At 36.2% G+C, this 18,340-nt stretch overlaps 1 protein-coding gene and 1 pseudogene across 3 annotated transcripts in view; both read left to right on the top strand.

The window, feature by feature from the left end:
- LOC132519917 (recombining binding protein suppressor of hairless) overlaps positions 1-18,340 on the top strand; it is a 229,851-nt gene that overhangs the window by 192,416 nt on the left and 19,095 nt on the right. For all 3 annotated transcript variants that reach the window (XM_060148405.1, XM_060148404.1, XM_060148407.1), the window contains one exon: positions 12,212-12,307. In XM_060148405.1, coding sequence (XP_060004388.1) covers positions 12,212-12,307 — 96 coding nt within the window. The remainder of the gene's footprint in view (positions 1-12,211; positions 12,308-18,340) is intronic.
- Positions 1,497-4,492, top strand: LOC132519570 (large ribosomal subunit protein uL6-like; annotated as a pseudogene).

The following is an 18,340-nucleotide window of genomic DNA, read 5'->3' as shown; positions in this document are numbered from 1 at the left end:
CCTGTGTGAGGAGACTACCGAAGGTTGGGAGGAAAAACAACCTAAACAATTAGAGGAAAGAATTCCTAGAGCTCCCTCAATACTATGAATTGTGCCTGTTCCCAATAGCCAAAGTGGAAAAAAATCTCATAATTCACAGCGCATCAACAAGAGTACTCAGAAGGGTTTTGTTTCAGTAGTGGTACAAAATTAGGCCTAGACTAAATGCTGCTCTGGTTTCACCTAACAAAACTTAAAAGCAAGGTTGAAAGGATAAAACTTTTTCTAAGTAACTGTGTCCTAAAACAAAGCTCAAGAATATTTAAAGGAATAAAAAATATGCAGCACTCAAAAAGGTGATGAAATTCATTGTGTCTTAACATCTAATCAAAATAACCAATTGTAAAAAGAAGTAGGGAAAATATAATTCATAATAAGAAAAATCAGTCAAAACCATCCCAGAAATGATACGGATGATAAAATTAGACAAAGACATTAAAACAGTTATTACATTTGTCTTCTTTATGTTTAAGAAGCTAAGATCACCTAGAGACTGTCATGTAGAGTGAAGTAAGTCAGAGAGAGAAAAACAAATACAGTATGCTAACACATATATATGGAATCAAAAAAAAAAAAAAGTGGTTCTGAAGAACCTAGGGGCAGGACAGGAATAAAGACACAGACATAGAGAATGGACTTGAGAACATGGGGAGGGGGAAGGGTAAGCTGGGACAAAGTGAGAGAGTGACATTGACATATATACACTACCAAATGTAAAATAAATAGTGGGAAGCAGATGCATAGCACAGGGAGATCAGCTCGGTGCTTTGTGTCCACCTAGAGGGGTGGGGTAGGGAGGGTGGGAGGGAGACGCAAGAGGGAGGGGACATGGGGATATATGTATATGTATAGCTGATTCACTTTGTTATAAAGCAGAAACTAACACACCATTGTAAAACAATTATATTCCAATAAAGATGTTTAAAAAAAAAAGAAGCTAAGACCAGGAGTGTATAAAATTTTTGTTAAAGGGTAAAATGGTAGGTATTTTTGTGACCCAAACAGCCTCTGTTGTAACTACTTAACTCTGTTGTAGCACAAAAGCAGCCTCAGACAATGTGTAAACCAATGGACATTTCTGTATACTGGAGTATAACTTTATTTCTAAAATAGGCGGTGGATTGTGTTCGACATGCAGGCTGTAATTGTAGATCCCTGAGCTAGAGGAGAGGTTGAACAACTTAAATAGAGGACCTGGAAGATAAAAAAGGGAAGATCAAAAGCAAATTCTAGAGATGAAAACTAAAGTATTTAAATGAAAAAATACACTTGGTGGGATTAATCACAGATATACACTGTTGAAGAAGAGATTAGCAAACTTGAAGGCATACCAATAGAAACTATCCAAAATGAAGCACACAGAGAAAATATCTGGAAAAAAAAAGATCATTAATGGGCTGTGGTTTATTTTCAAATACACCAATATACATGTAATTGGAGTCATTTAAGGCGAAGGTATGACTAAAAGAATATATGAAGACATAATGGCTGAAAATTTTCTAAATTTGGTGAAAACTATAAAACCACAGTTCCAAGAAACTCAGTGAGTCCCAAGTGCAAAAACTATCATTTTTTTTAAACCACATCATCATCAAATTGCTTGAAGTCAGTGATAAAGAGAAAATGTTAAACGCAACAGAGAAAAAAAGAAATTATATACAGAGGAAAAAAAGATATAGATAAGGATGACAGGTTTCTCATCTGAAACCTTGTTAGGGAGAAGACAGTGGAACAAGAGCTTGAAAGTACTCAAGGGGGAAAAATATGGCAACCTAGAATTCTATACCTAGCAAAGGCAAAATAAAGACATTTTTAGACATAAGAAACTGAAAAGGAATTAATCATAAACAGGCCTGAGCTACAAAAAATGTTAAAGAAATCCTTCATACAGAAGGATAATCATATCAAATAGAAATCTGTTTCTGTATAAATTACTAGCATCAAGAATGAGAAAGGTAATATCACTATAGATTCTACAGATATTTAAAGGATAACAAGCAAATATTAGAAATAACTTTCTGCCAATAAATTCAACAACTTTTGAAGAGATACACAAATTCCTTGAAACAGGCAAGCTACCAAAGCTTACTCAGGAAGAAACAGATAGATAACCTGAATAACCCTATATCTAAAGAAATTGAACTTGTAATTCTAAACCTTCCACATAGAAAGTTCCAGGCTTAGATGATTTTGCTATTGAATTCTACCAGACATTTAAGAAATACATCATGCCAGTTCTATACATACTCTTCCAGAAAACTGGAAAGCAGGACATTTCCCAGTTCATTCGGTTAGGACAGTGATGCCCTGTTACTAAAAGCAGACAAAGACATTAAAATAAAATAAAATTGTGGACTTATATTCCTTATGAGCACAGATATAAAATTTTTTAACAGTTTTTCAAAATGAATCCAACAGTATTTTTTTTTGATCTGTTTATTTCTTTTTTAAATTTTATTTTTATTTTTGGCTGCATTGGGTCTTCATTGCTGTGCACAGGATTTCCCTAATTTCGGCGAGCGGGGGCTACTCTTCGTTGTGGTGCATGGACTTCTCATTGCGGTGGCTTCTCTTGTTGTGGAGCAGGGTCTCTAGGCGTGTGGGCTTCAGTAGTTGTGGCTCACGGTCTCTAGAGCACAGGTTCAGTAGTTGTGGCGCATGGGCTTAATTGCTCCATGGCATGTGGGATCTTCCTGGACCAGGGATCAAACCCGTGTCCCCTGCATTGGCAGGTGGATTCTTAACCACTGCACCACCAGGGAAGTCCCCCAACAATATATTAAAAGGATGATACATCGTGATCTAATGAGATTTATCTCAGAAATGGAAATCAATCAATGTCATTTTAATACATTAACAAAAAAGGAAAATCATTTGGTCATCTCAGGGATTTAGAAAAAGCTTTTGACATTTCATTCTTCATCATAATTTTCATCAATCTAGGAATAGAAGGGAATTTCCTCATTATTATAAAGGTTACCTATAAACAAACTACATTTAACACCATACTTGTGAAAGACTGAATGTTTTCCCTCAAGATCAGGAACAATGCAGGGGTGTCCACTTTTAACCACTTCCATTTAACATTGTACTTGAGGTTCTAATTAGTACGGGTAAGGCCAGAAAAAGAAAGGCATCTAAATTGGAAAGAAGTAAAACTGACTTTATTTGTAGACATCAGTATTATCTCTATGGAATCTTCCCAAAAAAAAAAAGTTATTAGAATAGGTGAGTTTAACAAGGTGGTAGGCTACACAGTCAACGTATAAAGCATACAAAAATGAATTGCGTTTTTTATACTAGTAATGAACAGTGGGAAATTGAAATTTAAAAAACAGTAGCATCAAAAAATATGTGATTCTTAGGGGAAAATATCTGACACATGATGTGCAAAAACTATGTACTGAAAACTACAAAACATTGCTGAAAAGTCCTAAATAAATGTTATTTGAGCAGAAGACTCAATAGTGTCAGTTCTTCCCAAATTCATCTATGGATTCAACTTAATCCCAATCAAAATCCCAATGGGCTTTTTTATAGCAGTTGACAAGCTGATTTTGAAATTTATGATGCAAATGCAAATGTCTTAGACTAGCCAGAACAACCTTGAAAAAGGGCAGTAAGAACTTAACACTACCTGATTTCAAAGCTTGTTAGATAGCTACAGTAATCAAGGATGGTATTGGTTTAAAGATAGCAAGTAGATCATTGCGACAGAATAGTGGCCAGAAATTGTTCTTGAGATAAGTTTTTCAGTCAAGGTACAAAGGCAGTTTAGTCAGCTAAAGGGTTTTTAACAAAGGATTCTGGAATAGTTGGATAACCATATGCACCCACCACTTACATAACATAAAATAACTATGATTCATACCTGGAACCATATACAAAAATTAGATCAAAATAGACCTAAATGTAAAATGTCAAATTATACAGCTTTTAGACGAAAACAGGCAAGACACACAAATTTTCTAGAGGCACCCTGTGGAGGGACTTCAGTCACATCAATGTAGAACTCAGTCTCCTTGGAAAGAAAAAGAAGACACTCTGGCTTCACAAATGGTGGGGAAATAGAAGGGAACTGGCGACTGTTTGCACTGTCTGTAGTTGTATACAAAACATGATCAAGGGTGTTACACTGGACTTACGTTATGAGGTCTGTATATGCTCAGTTCCCCATCAATGTTGATATTCAGGAGAATGGTTCTCTTGTTGAAATCCAAAATTTTGGGGGTGAAAAATACATCCTCAGGGTTTGGATGAGGCCAGGCGTTGCTTGTTCAGTATCAGGTCCAGAAAGATTAGTTGATTCTTGAAGGAAACGACATTGAACTTCTGTCAAATTTAGCTGCTTTGATTCAGCAAGCCCCAACAGTTAAAAACAAGGATATCAGAAAATTTTTGGATGGTATCTATGTTTCTGAAAAAAGAAACAGTTCAGCAGGCTGATGAATAATATTTGAGTGGTCTGGCTACAGAAACAGCAAGATGCCAGATGATTCTTCGGACTCATTTGTGGTATTTTAAAGATGCAATAAAAGCTCTTTTGATTTGGGGGAAAAACGTCACAAATTTTTTTGTTTTCTGTTGCATGTAAAAGTTATGTTTACGCTATAATGTAATAGCATTATGTCTAATGCAATAGCATTATGTCTGGGGGAAAAAAGTACTTACCTTAATTAAAAAATAATGCTGTTGGGAAAATGGTGCTGAAAGACTTGCTTGATGCAGGGTTGCCACAGACCTCCAATTTGTTAAAAAAAAAAAGAGACAATATCTGTGAAGTGCAATAAAATGGTACTTAAGAAGTTAAAACTCCCCTACCATATGGCCTAGCCATTTCATTCTTACATATTCAGTTACGAAGAATGGAAACGTATTAATACAAAGACCTGAATACAAATGTTTGTGAAAGTGTTAGTTATAATAGCCATATAGGTATAACTCAAATACCCACCAACACGTGAATGGACCAACAAATCGTGGTATATTCTCCAATGGCTTTCTATTTAGCAATGAAAAGGAATGAACTATTGATACATGCAACAACATAGAGGAATCTTAGGATAATTATGTCCAATTTTCTAAAGAAGTCAGGAGAAAGTACAATTTTATATAAAATTGTAGAAAATGCAAACTAATCTATAATAACAGTAGATCAGTGGTTTCTTGGGGTTGGGGAGAGACAGAAACTGGGAATGATGACTGTCTTTCTGGATTGTGCTGATGGTGTATACATATGCTAAAACCTAGCAAATTGTACACTTGAAAATAAATGCATTTTTCTGTATTTCAATTAAACCTCAGTAAAGCTGTAAAAAATGTTAGTAGCATTTTACCCTTTAAAAATACCTTAAAAGAAATTAGTGTGTCTTCTAGGGGAGAATTTAGGTAAGCTTTATTTCTGTTTAAATCTCTTAAAGAGGGCAAACTTAGATTTTTTACTCTTTATTATCAAAGCTAGTATAAAGCAATTTAGTAAAACAGTTTGAATAAAACAAAAAATTGGAATGTAAAATCAATTCCCAATTCTGTGATAAAAATTTAACCTTAATTTCAAAAGTCAGGACATTTTCCCTTCTGACAGTATGGCAAGTTTAGGTCCCATCGGCTCTTTTTCACCATATTTTCTCATTTCTCCTTTAAAGAGTTTTCCGTTTTAGGAAAATTTTAGGGTCTTGTATTTGATCAAAAATAATTTAGGGCTTCCCTGGTGGCGCAGTGGTTAAGAATCCGCCTGCCAGGGCAGGGGACACGGGTTCGAGCCCTGGTCCGAGAAGATCCCACATGTTGCGAAACAGCTAAGCCCGTGCGCCACAACTGCTGAGCCTGTGCCCCAGAGCCTGCGAGCCACAACTCCTGAAGCCTGGGCGCCTAGAGCCTGTGCTCTGCGACGGGAGAGGCCACCACGATGAGAGGCCCGCACACCACAGTGGAGAGTGGCCCCCACTGTCCACAACTAGACAAAGCCCGTGCACAGCAACAAAGACCCAACACAGCCATAAATAAATGAATGAATGAATGAATAAATAAGGAATTTTATATCACTTTTCGTTGGGGTGTATGGAGGTTGGACACTTCAATTCAGAGAGGATTTCTTTCCCTTAAAAAAAATCTCTTAAACCTACCCTATTCTATCCTAACCCCTATCTTCCAACTTAAACAACAGTGAAAAAGTGTGTTGTTATTTAGAGGATGATCTTTTAGATAGTGTTCTAAAAGCACAGTTTTTCTGACACAGTTAAACAAAATTTTTTAAAATAAATTTATTTATGTTTGGCTGTTTGGGGTCTTTGTTGCTGTGTGTGGGCTTTCTGTAGTTGCGGCGAGCGGGGGTTACTCTTTGTTGCGGTGCGTGGGCTTCTCATTGTGGTGGCTTCTCTTTGTTGTGGAGCATGGGCTCTAGGTGCATGGGCTTCAGGAGTTGTGGCTCGCAGGCTCAGTAGCTGTGGCACACGGGCTTAATTGCCCTGCAGCATGTGGGATCTTCCTGGACCAGGGATCAAACCTGTGTCCCATGCATTGGCAGGTGGATTCTTCACCACTGCACCACCAGGGAAATTCCAGTTTTGCAACTTTTCTTTTAAAATCATTTTATTTTTTATTGCTTATGAAGGGGTCAGCAAATGTTTTCTGTAAAGAGCCAAGTAGTACATATTTTAGGCTTTGAGGTCTGCATACTATCTCTGTTGCATAGACTTCTGTTCTTTTTTACAACCCTTTAAAAATGTAAAAGGCATTCTTAGCTCCTAGAGAGTACAAAAACAGGCTGCTAGTGTGGTTTGCTGACCTGTGGCCTGTAGTAGTATTCAGTATACTGAATACTACTCAAAGTATACACTGCAGCTCTCTAAAATGTTTGCAGGTACAGAGGTGTGTGTATGGAATTACTTTGGGCACACTTGATACAACAAAACTAGGTTTCTTTACCAGAAGACAGTTCACATTGGAACCTTTATTATTTGGATTTTACAAGTGACAAAATTCCAATTTGAGTAATACAGGGACTGATCCTATCTGTAAGGATGGCTGTCTGGACTTTCCAAGTTTGTGGGCCACTTCATTCCTTGAGTAGTTGGGACTTTAGCTCCCAGCTCAAATGCTTTCCCCCCAGCCCCCAACGTGTGCACGCACATGTACATCTGGTTTAAATCACTTATGTGCCCCTTGGCCTAATCATGGCGGCGTACATGAATGTGGTGAGGAAGTAAGGGTTCTATTTTCAGAAGAATAGGGGTTAACACTGTTAAGGATGTTCTTTTTTGTGAATTTTGTTTGCGATATTAAAAAAAAAAAAGACGTTTATAAAGGAAAAAAGAGCCAGAAGTTTGACGAAGATGGTGATAGTTTAAACATGTCAAACTAGAATGGCATTTGCCATGCTTTCATGTGAGTAAAAATACTGGTAAAATTTTCTGATTTTCTAAACGTTTAAGCTAATGTGTTTTAAGTGAGTAAACTCTTTCAAAAATAGTTGCTCCATGGTGTTCTTCAAATAATTGTTAATTGGCTTTCATTCAGAATGAATATTTTATAAGGAATTATTAAATGAAATAACAAAGAATACATAAGCTTCAAAACTTGTTAGATAGTAACTGTTACAACAAATTATGAGTTTTAGCTTTGTTGTTACTGTTTTTTAACAATTCAGTAATACAAAGTAGTAATTCTACTGGTAACGTTTTTACAGCACCTATATTATGTTTTCAAATGACAAAATTTCCCTCATTCTTTCTTAAAAAGACTGATTTTCTCAACTTATTGTTGGAACATTTTTGGTTTTCTTTAATCCACTGGTTTTCAACCCAGGTGACCTCCCCCTTTACCCCTCTGACGTTTGGCAATATCTGGAGACATTTTTGGTTGTCACAACTGTAGGAAAGGTGCTATTGGTTTCTGATGGGTAGAAGTTAGAGATGTTGCTAAACGCCTTCCAATGCACAGCACAGCTCCTTCACGACAAAGAATTGTTTAGCCCAGGATGTCAACACTGCTGAAATTGAAACCCTATTCAATTAACCAAACCCTAGACTAAATGAAGAGCACATGGGCTATCATTCCATGGTCTTTACTTTTTAATTGTGTTTCTTTTGAGTATATTGCCTATATCTTTTTTAACGGCTCCTTAAGGTGCACAACAAAACTGTCAACCTTTAACTGCCAGATAACATAATTTTAATGTTTGATATTCTATTAACAAAGGAAAATTTTTTCTTGTTGAAAGAAGCTATTTGGCAAATTACTACTACAGGACAACTATTATTAATGGTTACTTAAGGTTCTAATTGCTTTTTTCAAGAATTTGTATTATAAATATTTATAAATATGAAGGGAAAAGACAAGGAAAACTAGAGCTGTCATCTTGCATTCATCATAAGTACCTTGAGATCTGTAATCTTTTGTCGTAATCATTATTGTGAACAGTTCAGCTAGCACGATAACCAGTGCCTGGGATGTAATAGGTTCTCAATAAATCTTTAATGGGAAGATGTATAAAAGTGCAGCTTACCTATTATGCTTGCAAAAACTTGTGCCTTGCAAGTCAGGTGAGACACCTGATGATTTACCTCCAGGTCATTTTCAAGTTTGCCCTTAAACTTCAGTGTAAGTCTTCCGACCTCCATCTTCCCCTCCCTCCTGCCATTGTTCTCAGAAAATAATAGGTAGAGTTTACTGACACTGGATATTTGTCAGTTTGTGGGGGTACTTAATTTAAAATATTTTTCACAATATGAGCTATTACTGTCTTTTTTAAAAAAAAAAAAACAGGTGAGAAAACTCAGGCTTAGTAATTGACAGGCGTCAAGAGTCAGACCTCTCCCTGTTTGTTTCATACCAAAGCTGTGCTCATAATACCAGTGCAAAAGTATCTGATAGTATTAATTTTGTCCTCCAAAGCCAGACTGCCTAAATTTGAATCCTGGGACTTCAGTATCATCTTGGGAAAGTTACTTAACCCCTCCTCCATTTCTAAAATGTACCTAATAGTGTGTCTTAAAGGCTTTGCATACTCTTTGGGAAGACAAGGAAAAAAGACATGAAATATGACCAACATATCAAGTAATTGCTAAATGATAAAATAGAGACTGTAAATGCAAATAGAATTCAGTGTGGGGAAATATATTTAAAATGGTTTCTTAAAATTTTTTTTTTCAAGTATATAGCAACTTTTCACTTTTTATGCCAGTGACTGGGCTTCTGTGCCAGTTTTGTCAAGGTATTGACCTTCTCCTGGCTTAGCTTTTGTTTTCTTATCTACCTTGAATGCTATGGTCAGTCACGTGACTTATTAACACCTCAAATCCCTTATTAATCGTTATCCTCTCCACGCTGCACCTCTTGTCCAGTACCCAGCAGGTTTGAGAATGTGCTGTCTCTATTCCCTTGGAATGTTAGTGGGACTTGACACTATCATTTATGGATTTCAACATTAGCCAGTCCTTCAATACCGATTTTCAATCATTGTACATAGTCAGCTTCTTTCTCCATTCCCTAGAGGGTATTTCCAGATAGTACCTATGGCTCTTTTCTTACTTGTTAGGCATCACAGTGGCCTCTCATTTTACAAATAACTTGTGAGGCTTTAGCTGGTGGCTGTTAGACTTCTTGCTAAAATTAAAGTGACCTTCACCTCTCCAGCATCTTACCTTTTGATTGTTCCCCTCTTTTGAGGTTTTCTCCTTCCGTAGCATCTAATAGACAGTTTCAGTTCTACCCCTACCGGTTCTTCATTTCCTTTTATACATTTTCTTCTTGACTCTCCTATCACTGTGTTTTCTTTCTGGGAGACTTCATTGACTACCATGGCTTTATTTATGAACTGTGTATACCAATGAACCCTACTTTTCCAGCCCAGATCCCTCTCTGGAACTACAGATGGTTGTTTCCAACAACCTATTAAATACTTCCAGCTTGGAGTTCTGGGGCACTTCAGAGTTGACATTTGTCCAGTAGAACCTATTAACACTTGCTTCTCCTGAAACAAAAGACTTAAAACCTGTCTTCTCCTGTACTGTCTTCTATTACCTCTTTCTCCGTGTGTCAGCCTTTTTTCAAGTTTGTCTTTTCTCTATGCTTTCTAAAACCCCTTCTTTATTTCACCACTAGAATTAACTATAAAGGAAAATTAACTGTATGTTTAAAAGAAACCTCAAGATCTTGCATTGCCTTTTGTGTAGATTGAAAATCCACTTTCCACAGCATGGTGTTTTTCTATAATGGAGTGGAGATAAAATTAAATGATGATCTTTTCCTAACTCTCAAAGAGATGGATTTTTTTATTTTAAGTTTTTTCTAGGTGTCTTAAAATTTTTATTACCTGCTACCACTTCTATCACCATCTTATCATAGGGTGATATTTGAATTAGCTTAAATTTTTATACTTAGTATTTAAGTTTACAAATGTCAGATTTTCAAGGGATTTGATAGGCTTTTCACAATTTGACTGTACCCAACTTCTCAATTTTATTCACTGCCATGGCTCACTTAAGAATTTTAGAGAATTTGTTTCAGTTTCCTGACTACCATTTATTAATTGCAAGACATTCACCATGGTATTAACAATACTTACCTTTTGGATTTTGAGGATTAAGTGAAATAATGCATTTATTCAGGGCCTGGCACATAGTAAACACTCCAGAAATCTTAGCTACTATTGTTTTTTGTGGCTGGCTTACTCCTCAGCCTGAATCTCTTGCTGTACCCAAATTTGCAGGGTCATTCCTGCTCGTCCATACTTCTCTCCCTGGCCCTGGAATGCCTTACTCTTTCTTCCTCCCACTTACTGTGACTATTCCTTTTCCTTCAGAAGTTAGCTCTTCTAAGAAAATTTTCCCAGGAGTGGTCCTTTATCACCCCTCCCCTCCTTTACATAGGCACTCCCTATTGGAGCTCTTTGGTCATACCTCTATTTGGAACATGAATCCCATTACAATTTGTTTTCCAAACATTTTTTACTGTCTTTACTGGACTTTGAGCTTTGTTACGGTGGTAAGGAATAATGTGCAATCTGTTGGATTCCAGTGTTACCATTCCTGCCTTGAGCCAAAAGGTTTTCAGTCACTAAACATAAACGCTGTCATCTCATTTAATCCCCACAACCACTCTATGTTATGTCAGCATTATTGTTATTATCAGATACAGAAACTCAAGCTAGATGAGGTTAAGAGATTTGCCCCAGACCACTTAGTTTCAAAGTGCCAGAAGTCTAGAATTCCCCACGTTTAATAACTTACTACTATTCTGTAGCTATCCCCTATACATTTGTCTTTTACTTATAAATAAAAATAGCATTCACTTTATTAAAAGTTTCTTGATGATTGCCTTTGAAGCACTTTTGCTTTATTTTGTAATGTGTTAAACATCTCAGGAACTGGGATTCTACTGATTCAGAAATGTAAAGTTTGATCTGTGTAGACCTTGTGTTCTTCATACTCTATTATATTGCTTAGCAAAATAATTGGGTGAATAAATATTTTTAAGACATTGAATTTTTTATACACTTGCATAGTAAATAGATAGTTGGAGTATTTTGTGCTTGAAATAATTAACATTGTATTTTTTCCAAAATTTAATTGTTTTTCACTAATTTGCATTAGCTTTTATTAACTTTATGTGTTTAGTAACATCCTTGAGAGTAATTATGTATCTGTATATAAATGGTAGCCCTTTCTTAGTCCTTTTGTAGGGTTGTTACTTTAAGAACATGTAATAATAAATTTGTATGACCTAAGGATTTCTTATGGCTTTGTATTCAGTGAAAAATACTCATTCTAATAGCTGGAGGAGAGGGGCTGGTGGTGGTAGTGAATCAGATTATTAAATACAAAAGTATTGCATGCATTAATTTTATAAAGGGTTTAAAGCCTAATTAGCAGTGTACATAGTGATTCTGGTTATTCTCTAAGTTGTAATTGTGGTTTAATTGCGTTATATCATAAATTCCAAGAGCGAGGGACAGCTTCTTTCAAAGAACAAAGAATAGAGTTGAAGATGAGCAGTATATATTTCCCCATTGTATAATATTCTTTAAATTTAGTTCATGGGTTTGTTTTGCTTTATTGTTTTCATTTTTGGAGTTGCTTGTTTGAAACATATTCTTAAGTATTCTCATTATAGAGCATAGTAATACTCTAAATCTTACCCCTGTAATGGTGATATTTATATTTTATTTTAGGGAAGCTATGCGAAATTATTTAAAAGAGCGAGGGGATCAAACAGTACTTATTCTTCATGCAAAAGTTGCACAGAAGTCATATGGAAATGAAAAAAGGTAAGATTATTGTTCTTCTGGTAGATAGTTAATTAATGGCTAATAATGGCTATCATGAATTTGCATGTGATGTATTAATATACAAGGAAGAGGATGGTTTCTATTGGGTTAATTTGCAAGTACAAAATGAAAAATGGGGGATTTGTCTCTATTGAAGAGGGAGAAACAAAGTAAATTGTGGCTTATTTAGTAAAGATCCTCTGGTTAAATCCGTGATTTCACAAAATGAAATAATCCATAGTTTTTATTTGGGGCTGCATGGTGTTCTCTAAGTATTTCTGTGATACATTAGCTCATTCAAAAAGTAGCTTTCCTTTCGGTGGAAAATGTAGTTTTATAAAGAAATGTGACCCCAAAAGTACCATTTTAAAACGAAAAAGGCTTAAACAAACCCCCAAGTTGAATTATGCAGTGATTGTGAAGAAAAGTACTCCCAGCCCTCTCCACCCTGACCCTGTGCCTATTCAGGTTAAAAAACCCAGCAAAGCTGAGCTGGTACTCATACCACATAAATGTGGCACTACAGAAATGACCTATAAATCAGATTAGCCAAAATTAAATTATAATAGGGATTTTAATATTTAGTGTTTATCTTAGTATTTTTAAAATTTCAGCATTTTTGGTATATAATTGTGGATTTTTGTTATTTGTTTTTTCACTTGGTTCCTGGAATTTTCTTGTTAATAGTTTCTCAAGCCTTTGTCTTTCAGACAGCATTTTTGTGTTAAACATTTTGTAGACAAAGGCTGCTTATGGGGGAAGATGAAAGATTTTTTTGGATTGGCTAGAAAGGCACCAAAACTGAATTGGGAGAAGGAATGAAAACTCAGGTTTGGGTGTTGGATTGAAAGGAATGAGTGGAATCTTAGAATTTGTGAGATAAAGGAGATCTTAGCATATGCATAAGAGAAGGGAAAGGTAGTATATTAATTTACAGGCTGGAAGAATTTTAAATAGTCTCTTTCTCAAAGTCCTCTAAATCTGAGCTGAAAAAAAGGTGAAACTGTTTAGTTGATAATGTTATCCTCAAAGAGGATGAACAGCTGAAAACAGCATTTAGGACTCATACTGCCAAGTGTTCTTTTTTAGTTATTCAAGTTTACTAAATTTCTGATTACTTTACTAATGGAACTTAAATCATCTGATTTAGAGTTAAATATGTGAAGAAGTTGGTACCTGCAGTTTGGGACAAAGAAACCAAATCGAGATAGTGACCCCTTTTTGCATGAAGTTGGTACGGGAAATTCAGGTGGTCTGTCTGCTCTTCCCCCCCCCCCCCCCCCCGCCAATAATGATATCACGTGTATATAGGAGATTGTCTCCTTCCCCCCAACCAAGCAAAACAGCGTAAGTCAATACCCTCATTACTTGAGATGGGTCTAAATGGTCAGCCTTGTATTTCATAGTGAATCTGAAGAAGGAACAGCTTCCCTTTAACCAGTCACGAGCTAGACATTGTTCTGGAAATGCCTTACAAATGTCTTTAAATTTTAATCCTCAGAATAATCTTGTCAAGTAGGCATGCTTTAATCCCCATTCTGTGAGTGAGGAGACTAAAGATCAGAGACTTTAAATATGCCCAGATTCACTTTAGTTAGGAGTTGATAAAAACCAGGATTAGAACTCCTGGGTCTGTAATTCCAAATTTCATATTTTTTTCATTTCCCTAATTTTCATAGCCTTGCATTTTATGTTTGAGTGTTAATTATCTACAGCAAGGCTTGCAGATGGAAAAGGTACCTGAAGAACCTAAAGACGTCTAAAAAACACAAACTTTGTAAACTTCACTTTGTCTGGGATTCTCTTTTTACCATTAGCAGAGTGAGATTGGGCTGGATCTAATGAAGATAGGAAAACATATGTTCATTGTATAAGCTGCCAACCTGGGCAGTGTTGCTCAGTTTAATACAATTGGATTCATTTATTAACTCATTTATTCTTTATTTCTCACAACCTGTAAGGTTCCAGGTACTGTGCAAAAGCATCTTGGATGGGAATTTTAAAAGTCACTAAGTCATTTAAATACTTCGGTGGATAACTGAGGCCCAGTGCAGATAACAGAAGGGGAAGAGCTACTCAAAAGATTAGTCCAGATAAGGTTCCTGTTTGTTAGTCACTGTTAAAAATACAAAGCTATAGTGGTTTATCAAGTTAAAATAGGTGATTTAATGGTTAACTGTTATTATGGTTGCCCTTATTTTCAATTTCTTTCTGTTATTTGGGGTATAGCCTGGTGGGTCTAAAACCCCAGTCAGAGGAAAGCTCAAAGAATCTAAGCTTCTGACTCCAAAGAATGAAAAAAAAAAAAAAGATGAAAAAGCCAGAGTAACTACTTTCTGTGTTTATTGTATTATTAAAATTTCCAGAAGAGACATACACTAGTTTCACAGTAAAGGTAAAAACCTATTAAAATTACCTGATTTTAAAAAGGCATTAGTCGTCAGGGGCTGCTAACACAGGTCAGCCTCCTGGATAACTGGCAGGGCTTCTTACTGGAAGAGTTCTTTTCCCTTACTCCTTAGTGGAGTGCAGCGGAAAGAGGAAGATCTGCTTTCTTTCTTGCATTAGGCATGAGGTAACCTGGGGACATGACCACAGTCATCTTGGCTTACAAAATAACTCCAGTGAATGATGCTAGAAATATTGGGGTAGGAAGTTTTATCCTAAAATCTTAATCATTCTCAGGATTCACTTTTGTGCCTAATGATGAGTATTTATTTGCATAACATATTTGGTATCCCACTTAGTATGTTAGTGTCTAGTTTTACTTTTTAATCGAAGAAGGTCTTTTCAAATTGAAAAATAAACTTAAAGAAAAAATTATTTTGTCTAGAGGCAAATTTCTATTAAAGATATGGAAATGCCAGTAGACATATTAACATTTCTTCAACTTTGTGTTAGGGGAAGTATGAATAATCATCAAAGGGTAATGATTCTGCCAAAATAAAAAAATGTAAATGATGTGTTTGGATTTTGTCTAATCTTATATATTGGGCTAAATAAAAAGGTTTCTTTGAATCTGTAAGGTATTTTCCAGACCTCATCTCAGGATATGAGGAAAAACTTGTTGAATCACTCTCTGAAAATAAAGGCTGACTGTTGAACTAGGAAATGAATGAAATCATAAATGTGTGCATATCGCCACCAAGTGGCAAATAAAAGCATTGTTTGTCATAGTTGCTTAGATTAGAAAATAAAGGCACATTGTTTCATAAAGTGTCCTTTTATAGCAGCTGTTAAACTCCAAAAGCTAGCCACTTGGTCAGACTTTTCACTGAATGTTTGGTACATATTGACCAGCTGTCCAAATTCAAAGAATCATCGATTCACATACACCTTATAAAGGTGTATGTTAATTTTTCTTTTGTTAATTAGGTGGCATTTTTTCCTTACCCTCCTCCCTTTAATTTTCTTTCATTTGTCTGTAAATTTTTTTGTATTGATGCTATCTTCTATTTGATTATTATATTACTACTGAAGTTTCTGGAAATGAAGATTTGATTCATTAGCTGATTTTTAGGGAGTGACAATATTGGGATGTTTGAAATATGATTTCATCATCACATGGTAGAAATAATCTTAATGTTTATATTGGGTTTGCAATTTTCTTGCATCACAGCTTTCTTGAATAGTTGTAGAGTTGATATAAAAATAAGGCTAGTTCAGAGGCAGTTGAAGAATATTCATTTTTCTTACATTTATTACAAGATTGGAAAGCACTTTCAATATAGAACCTAGGTCAGTGTTTTGAGTGGTAAAGAATTTCTTGTCAACCTGTCTGATTTTTATGCCCTGTTGGTTTCATGCCATTTTATCACAGTACTCTTGAGAAAACCAGCACTACATTTGGTACACTATAGTAAAACAAAGCTTTTCGAATTTTATAGCTGATATACCAACTTACTAAGGAGGCTTAACATCTGTCAATAAAATACTAATAGTAGACAAGCTTCCAAAATTGATGCCTTCTCAACTTCCTGATAGTGTGCCAGCTAGATATTTGAATCTGTGCCATGGTAAGTATTGGGTGGTTCCCAGCATTAGAGGCCAGAAAGATCCGTGGTGCAGACTTGAACTGAGCCAACTCCTGAACTAGCCCAGCTAATCCAGGCATCCCTCCAAACTTGGAGTGACCTGGAACTGAGCCCACTGCCTCGGCTGTGACCTCTATGTCCATGGTGACAGAGAGTATACAGGAACAAAGGCTGCTCTGATTCCTTTCTGTTGATTTAGATACATATGAGAAGACCCCAGAAGATTTTCATCCTAACTCAGCCTGACCCCTTCGACCTGCTAGGTCTACTTCCCCATTACTCCGGCTTCATCTCCTGTTGTTCTCGTCTCTGTTCCAGCCACGCTGGTCTGTTGTTTCTCCGCCGTCCATTATAGTCCTTTCTACTTTGGAGCCATTGCACTTGCTATTTATTCCTTCTTCTGAAATGCTCTTACCCTAGAAACCCATGGCTTTAGGTCATGACTTAAAGTCATCTTCTTAAATAGGCTTTCTCTGGCCACCCAGGTCTTCTGCATTTTTAAGTACCCCTTCCCTGCTTTATTATTTTCCCTCAGTACTTACCATCAGCTAACAGAGTATATATGTTATTTTAGTCATCTAGCTTTTTAAAATTGTCTTTCTTATTAGACTCTGAGTTCCATTAGGACAAGAATTTTTGTTTGTTTTAACTACTAATATATTCCCAGTATCTAGTATAGACTAGGGGTGTAATAAATTTTTGTGAATTAATGAAAATTAAATAAACCCAGCTCACTTCCTATAAATTGTATGTAGATTGCCTCTAAAGTAGTCTTTGGTAGAGTTGAGCAAAAAGTAGGTGCCATGTATTTTGATTCAATTCAGTCAGTATTGTAGTAGGTGCTGAGGGGGAAGCAAACAAGTAGACACTACTACCTTTACTTAATTTATTTTTTAATTAATTTTTATTGGAGTATAGTTGCTTTACAGTGTTGTTAGTTTCTACTGTACAGGAAAATGAATCAGTTATATGTATACATATATCTACTCTTTCTTAGATTTCCTTCCCATTTAGGTAACCACAGGTCACTGAGTAGAGTTCCCTGTGCTACACAGTAGATTCTCATTAGTATACATAGTAGTAGATATATGTTGACTCCAGCCTCCCAATTTACTACCTTTAGGGTGGCCTGAAAGCTAAATCCAGCATGATGGTATCTGTGTGTATGTATGTACACACACATGCCTGTGTACAGTTCTTTAGTTTTTTATTTTTTTAAGTCTGTACATTGTTGGCCTAAAAAGTGTTAAAAGGCATAAATTATTTGCAAAATTTTAAAATTAGGAATTTCATGTAAAACTTGATTTCAGGCAACTATTGGGAAGTTGGAGGATGTGGCCAGCACTAGGCCTCCACGCCCATAGTTCAGCCCTGTGAGTGGGTGGGTGAGTGTATACTCACATGCTTGCTGATCCCAATTGTTTCCTTGTCATCAGAGCCACACAGCATTGGCTGATGCTCTTTGCAGTTAAGCTCTTTTTTTTTTTCTTTCAGTGGGCTTAAAAGATTAAGAAAGAAATTTCTATGCTTATAGCTGTACAAAAAGTTGGAATTACCATGAGGGCTGTGTGTTTCAAGAAAGAAGGGAGGGAACCTACTTCTTTGGGTAATTGAGGGATATTTCTACTTACTTATTGTACAGCTGGCCCACCCATTTATATTGCTTACCTGGCAGCTATTTGAATTTACTTGGCTACTATCTGAGTAGGTATTTGAGTTTTCAGGCCCCTTGACGAGACATGACATAAATGTTTTTTAAACTTTATTTTATTTATTTATTTATTAAATTTTTAGCTGCATTGGTTCTTCGTTGCTGTGCACAGGCGGCTTTCCCTAGTTGCGGTGAGCGGGGGCTACTCTTCATTGCGGTGCGAGGGCTTCTCATTGCAGATGGCTTCTCTTTGTTGTGGAGCACGGGCTTCGCACAGGCTTAATTGCTCCGCGGCATGTGGGATCTTCCTGGACCAGGGATCAAACCCGTGTCCCCTGCATTGGCAGG

This window comes from Lagenorhynchus albirostris, chromosome 4 (genome assembly GCF_949774975.1).
Source record: "Lagenorhynchus albirostris chromosome 4, mLagAlb1.1, whole genome shotgun sequence".
NCBI lineage: Eukaryota > Metazoa > Chordata > Mammalia > Artiodactyla > Delphinidae > Lagenorhynchus > Lagenorhynchus albirostris.
Note: the sequence above shows the minus strand (reverse complement) of the source record. Positions and strands in the feature narration are given on the sequence as shown.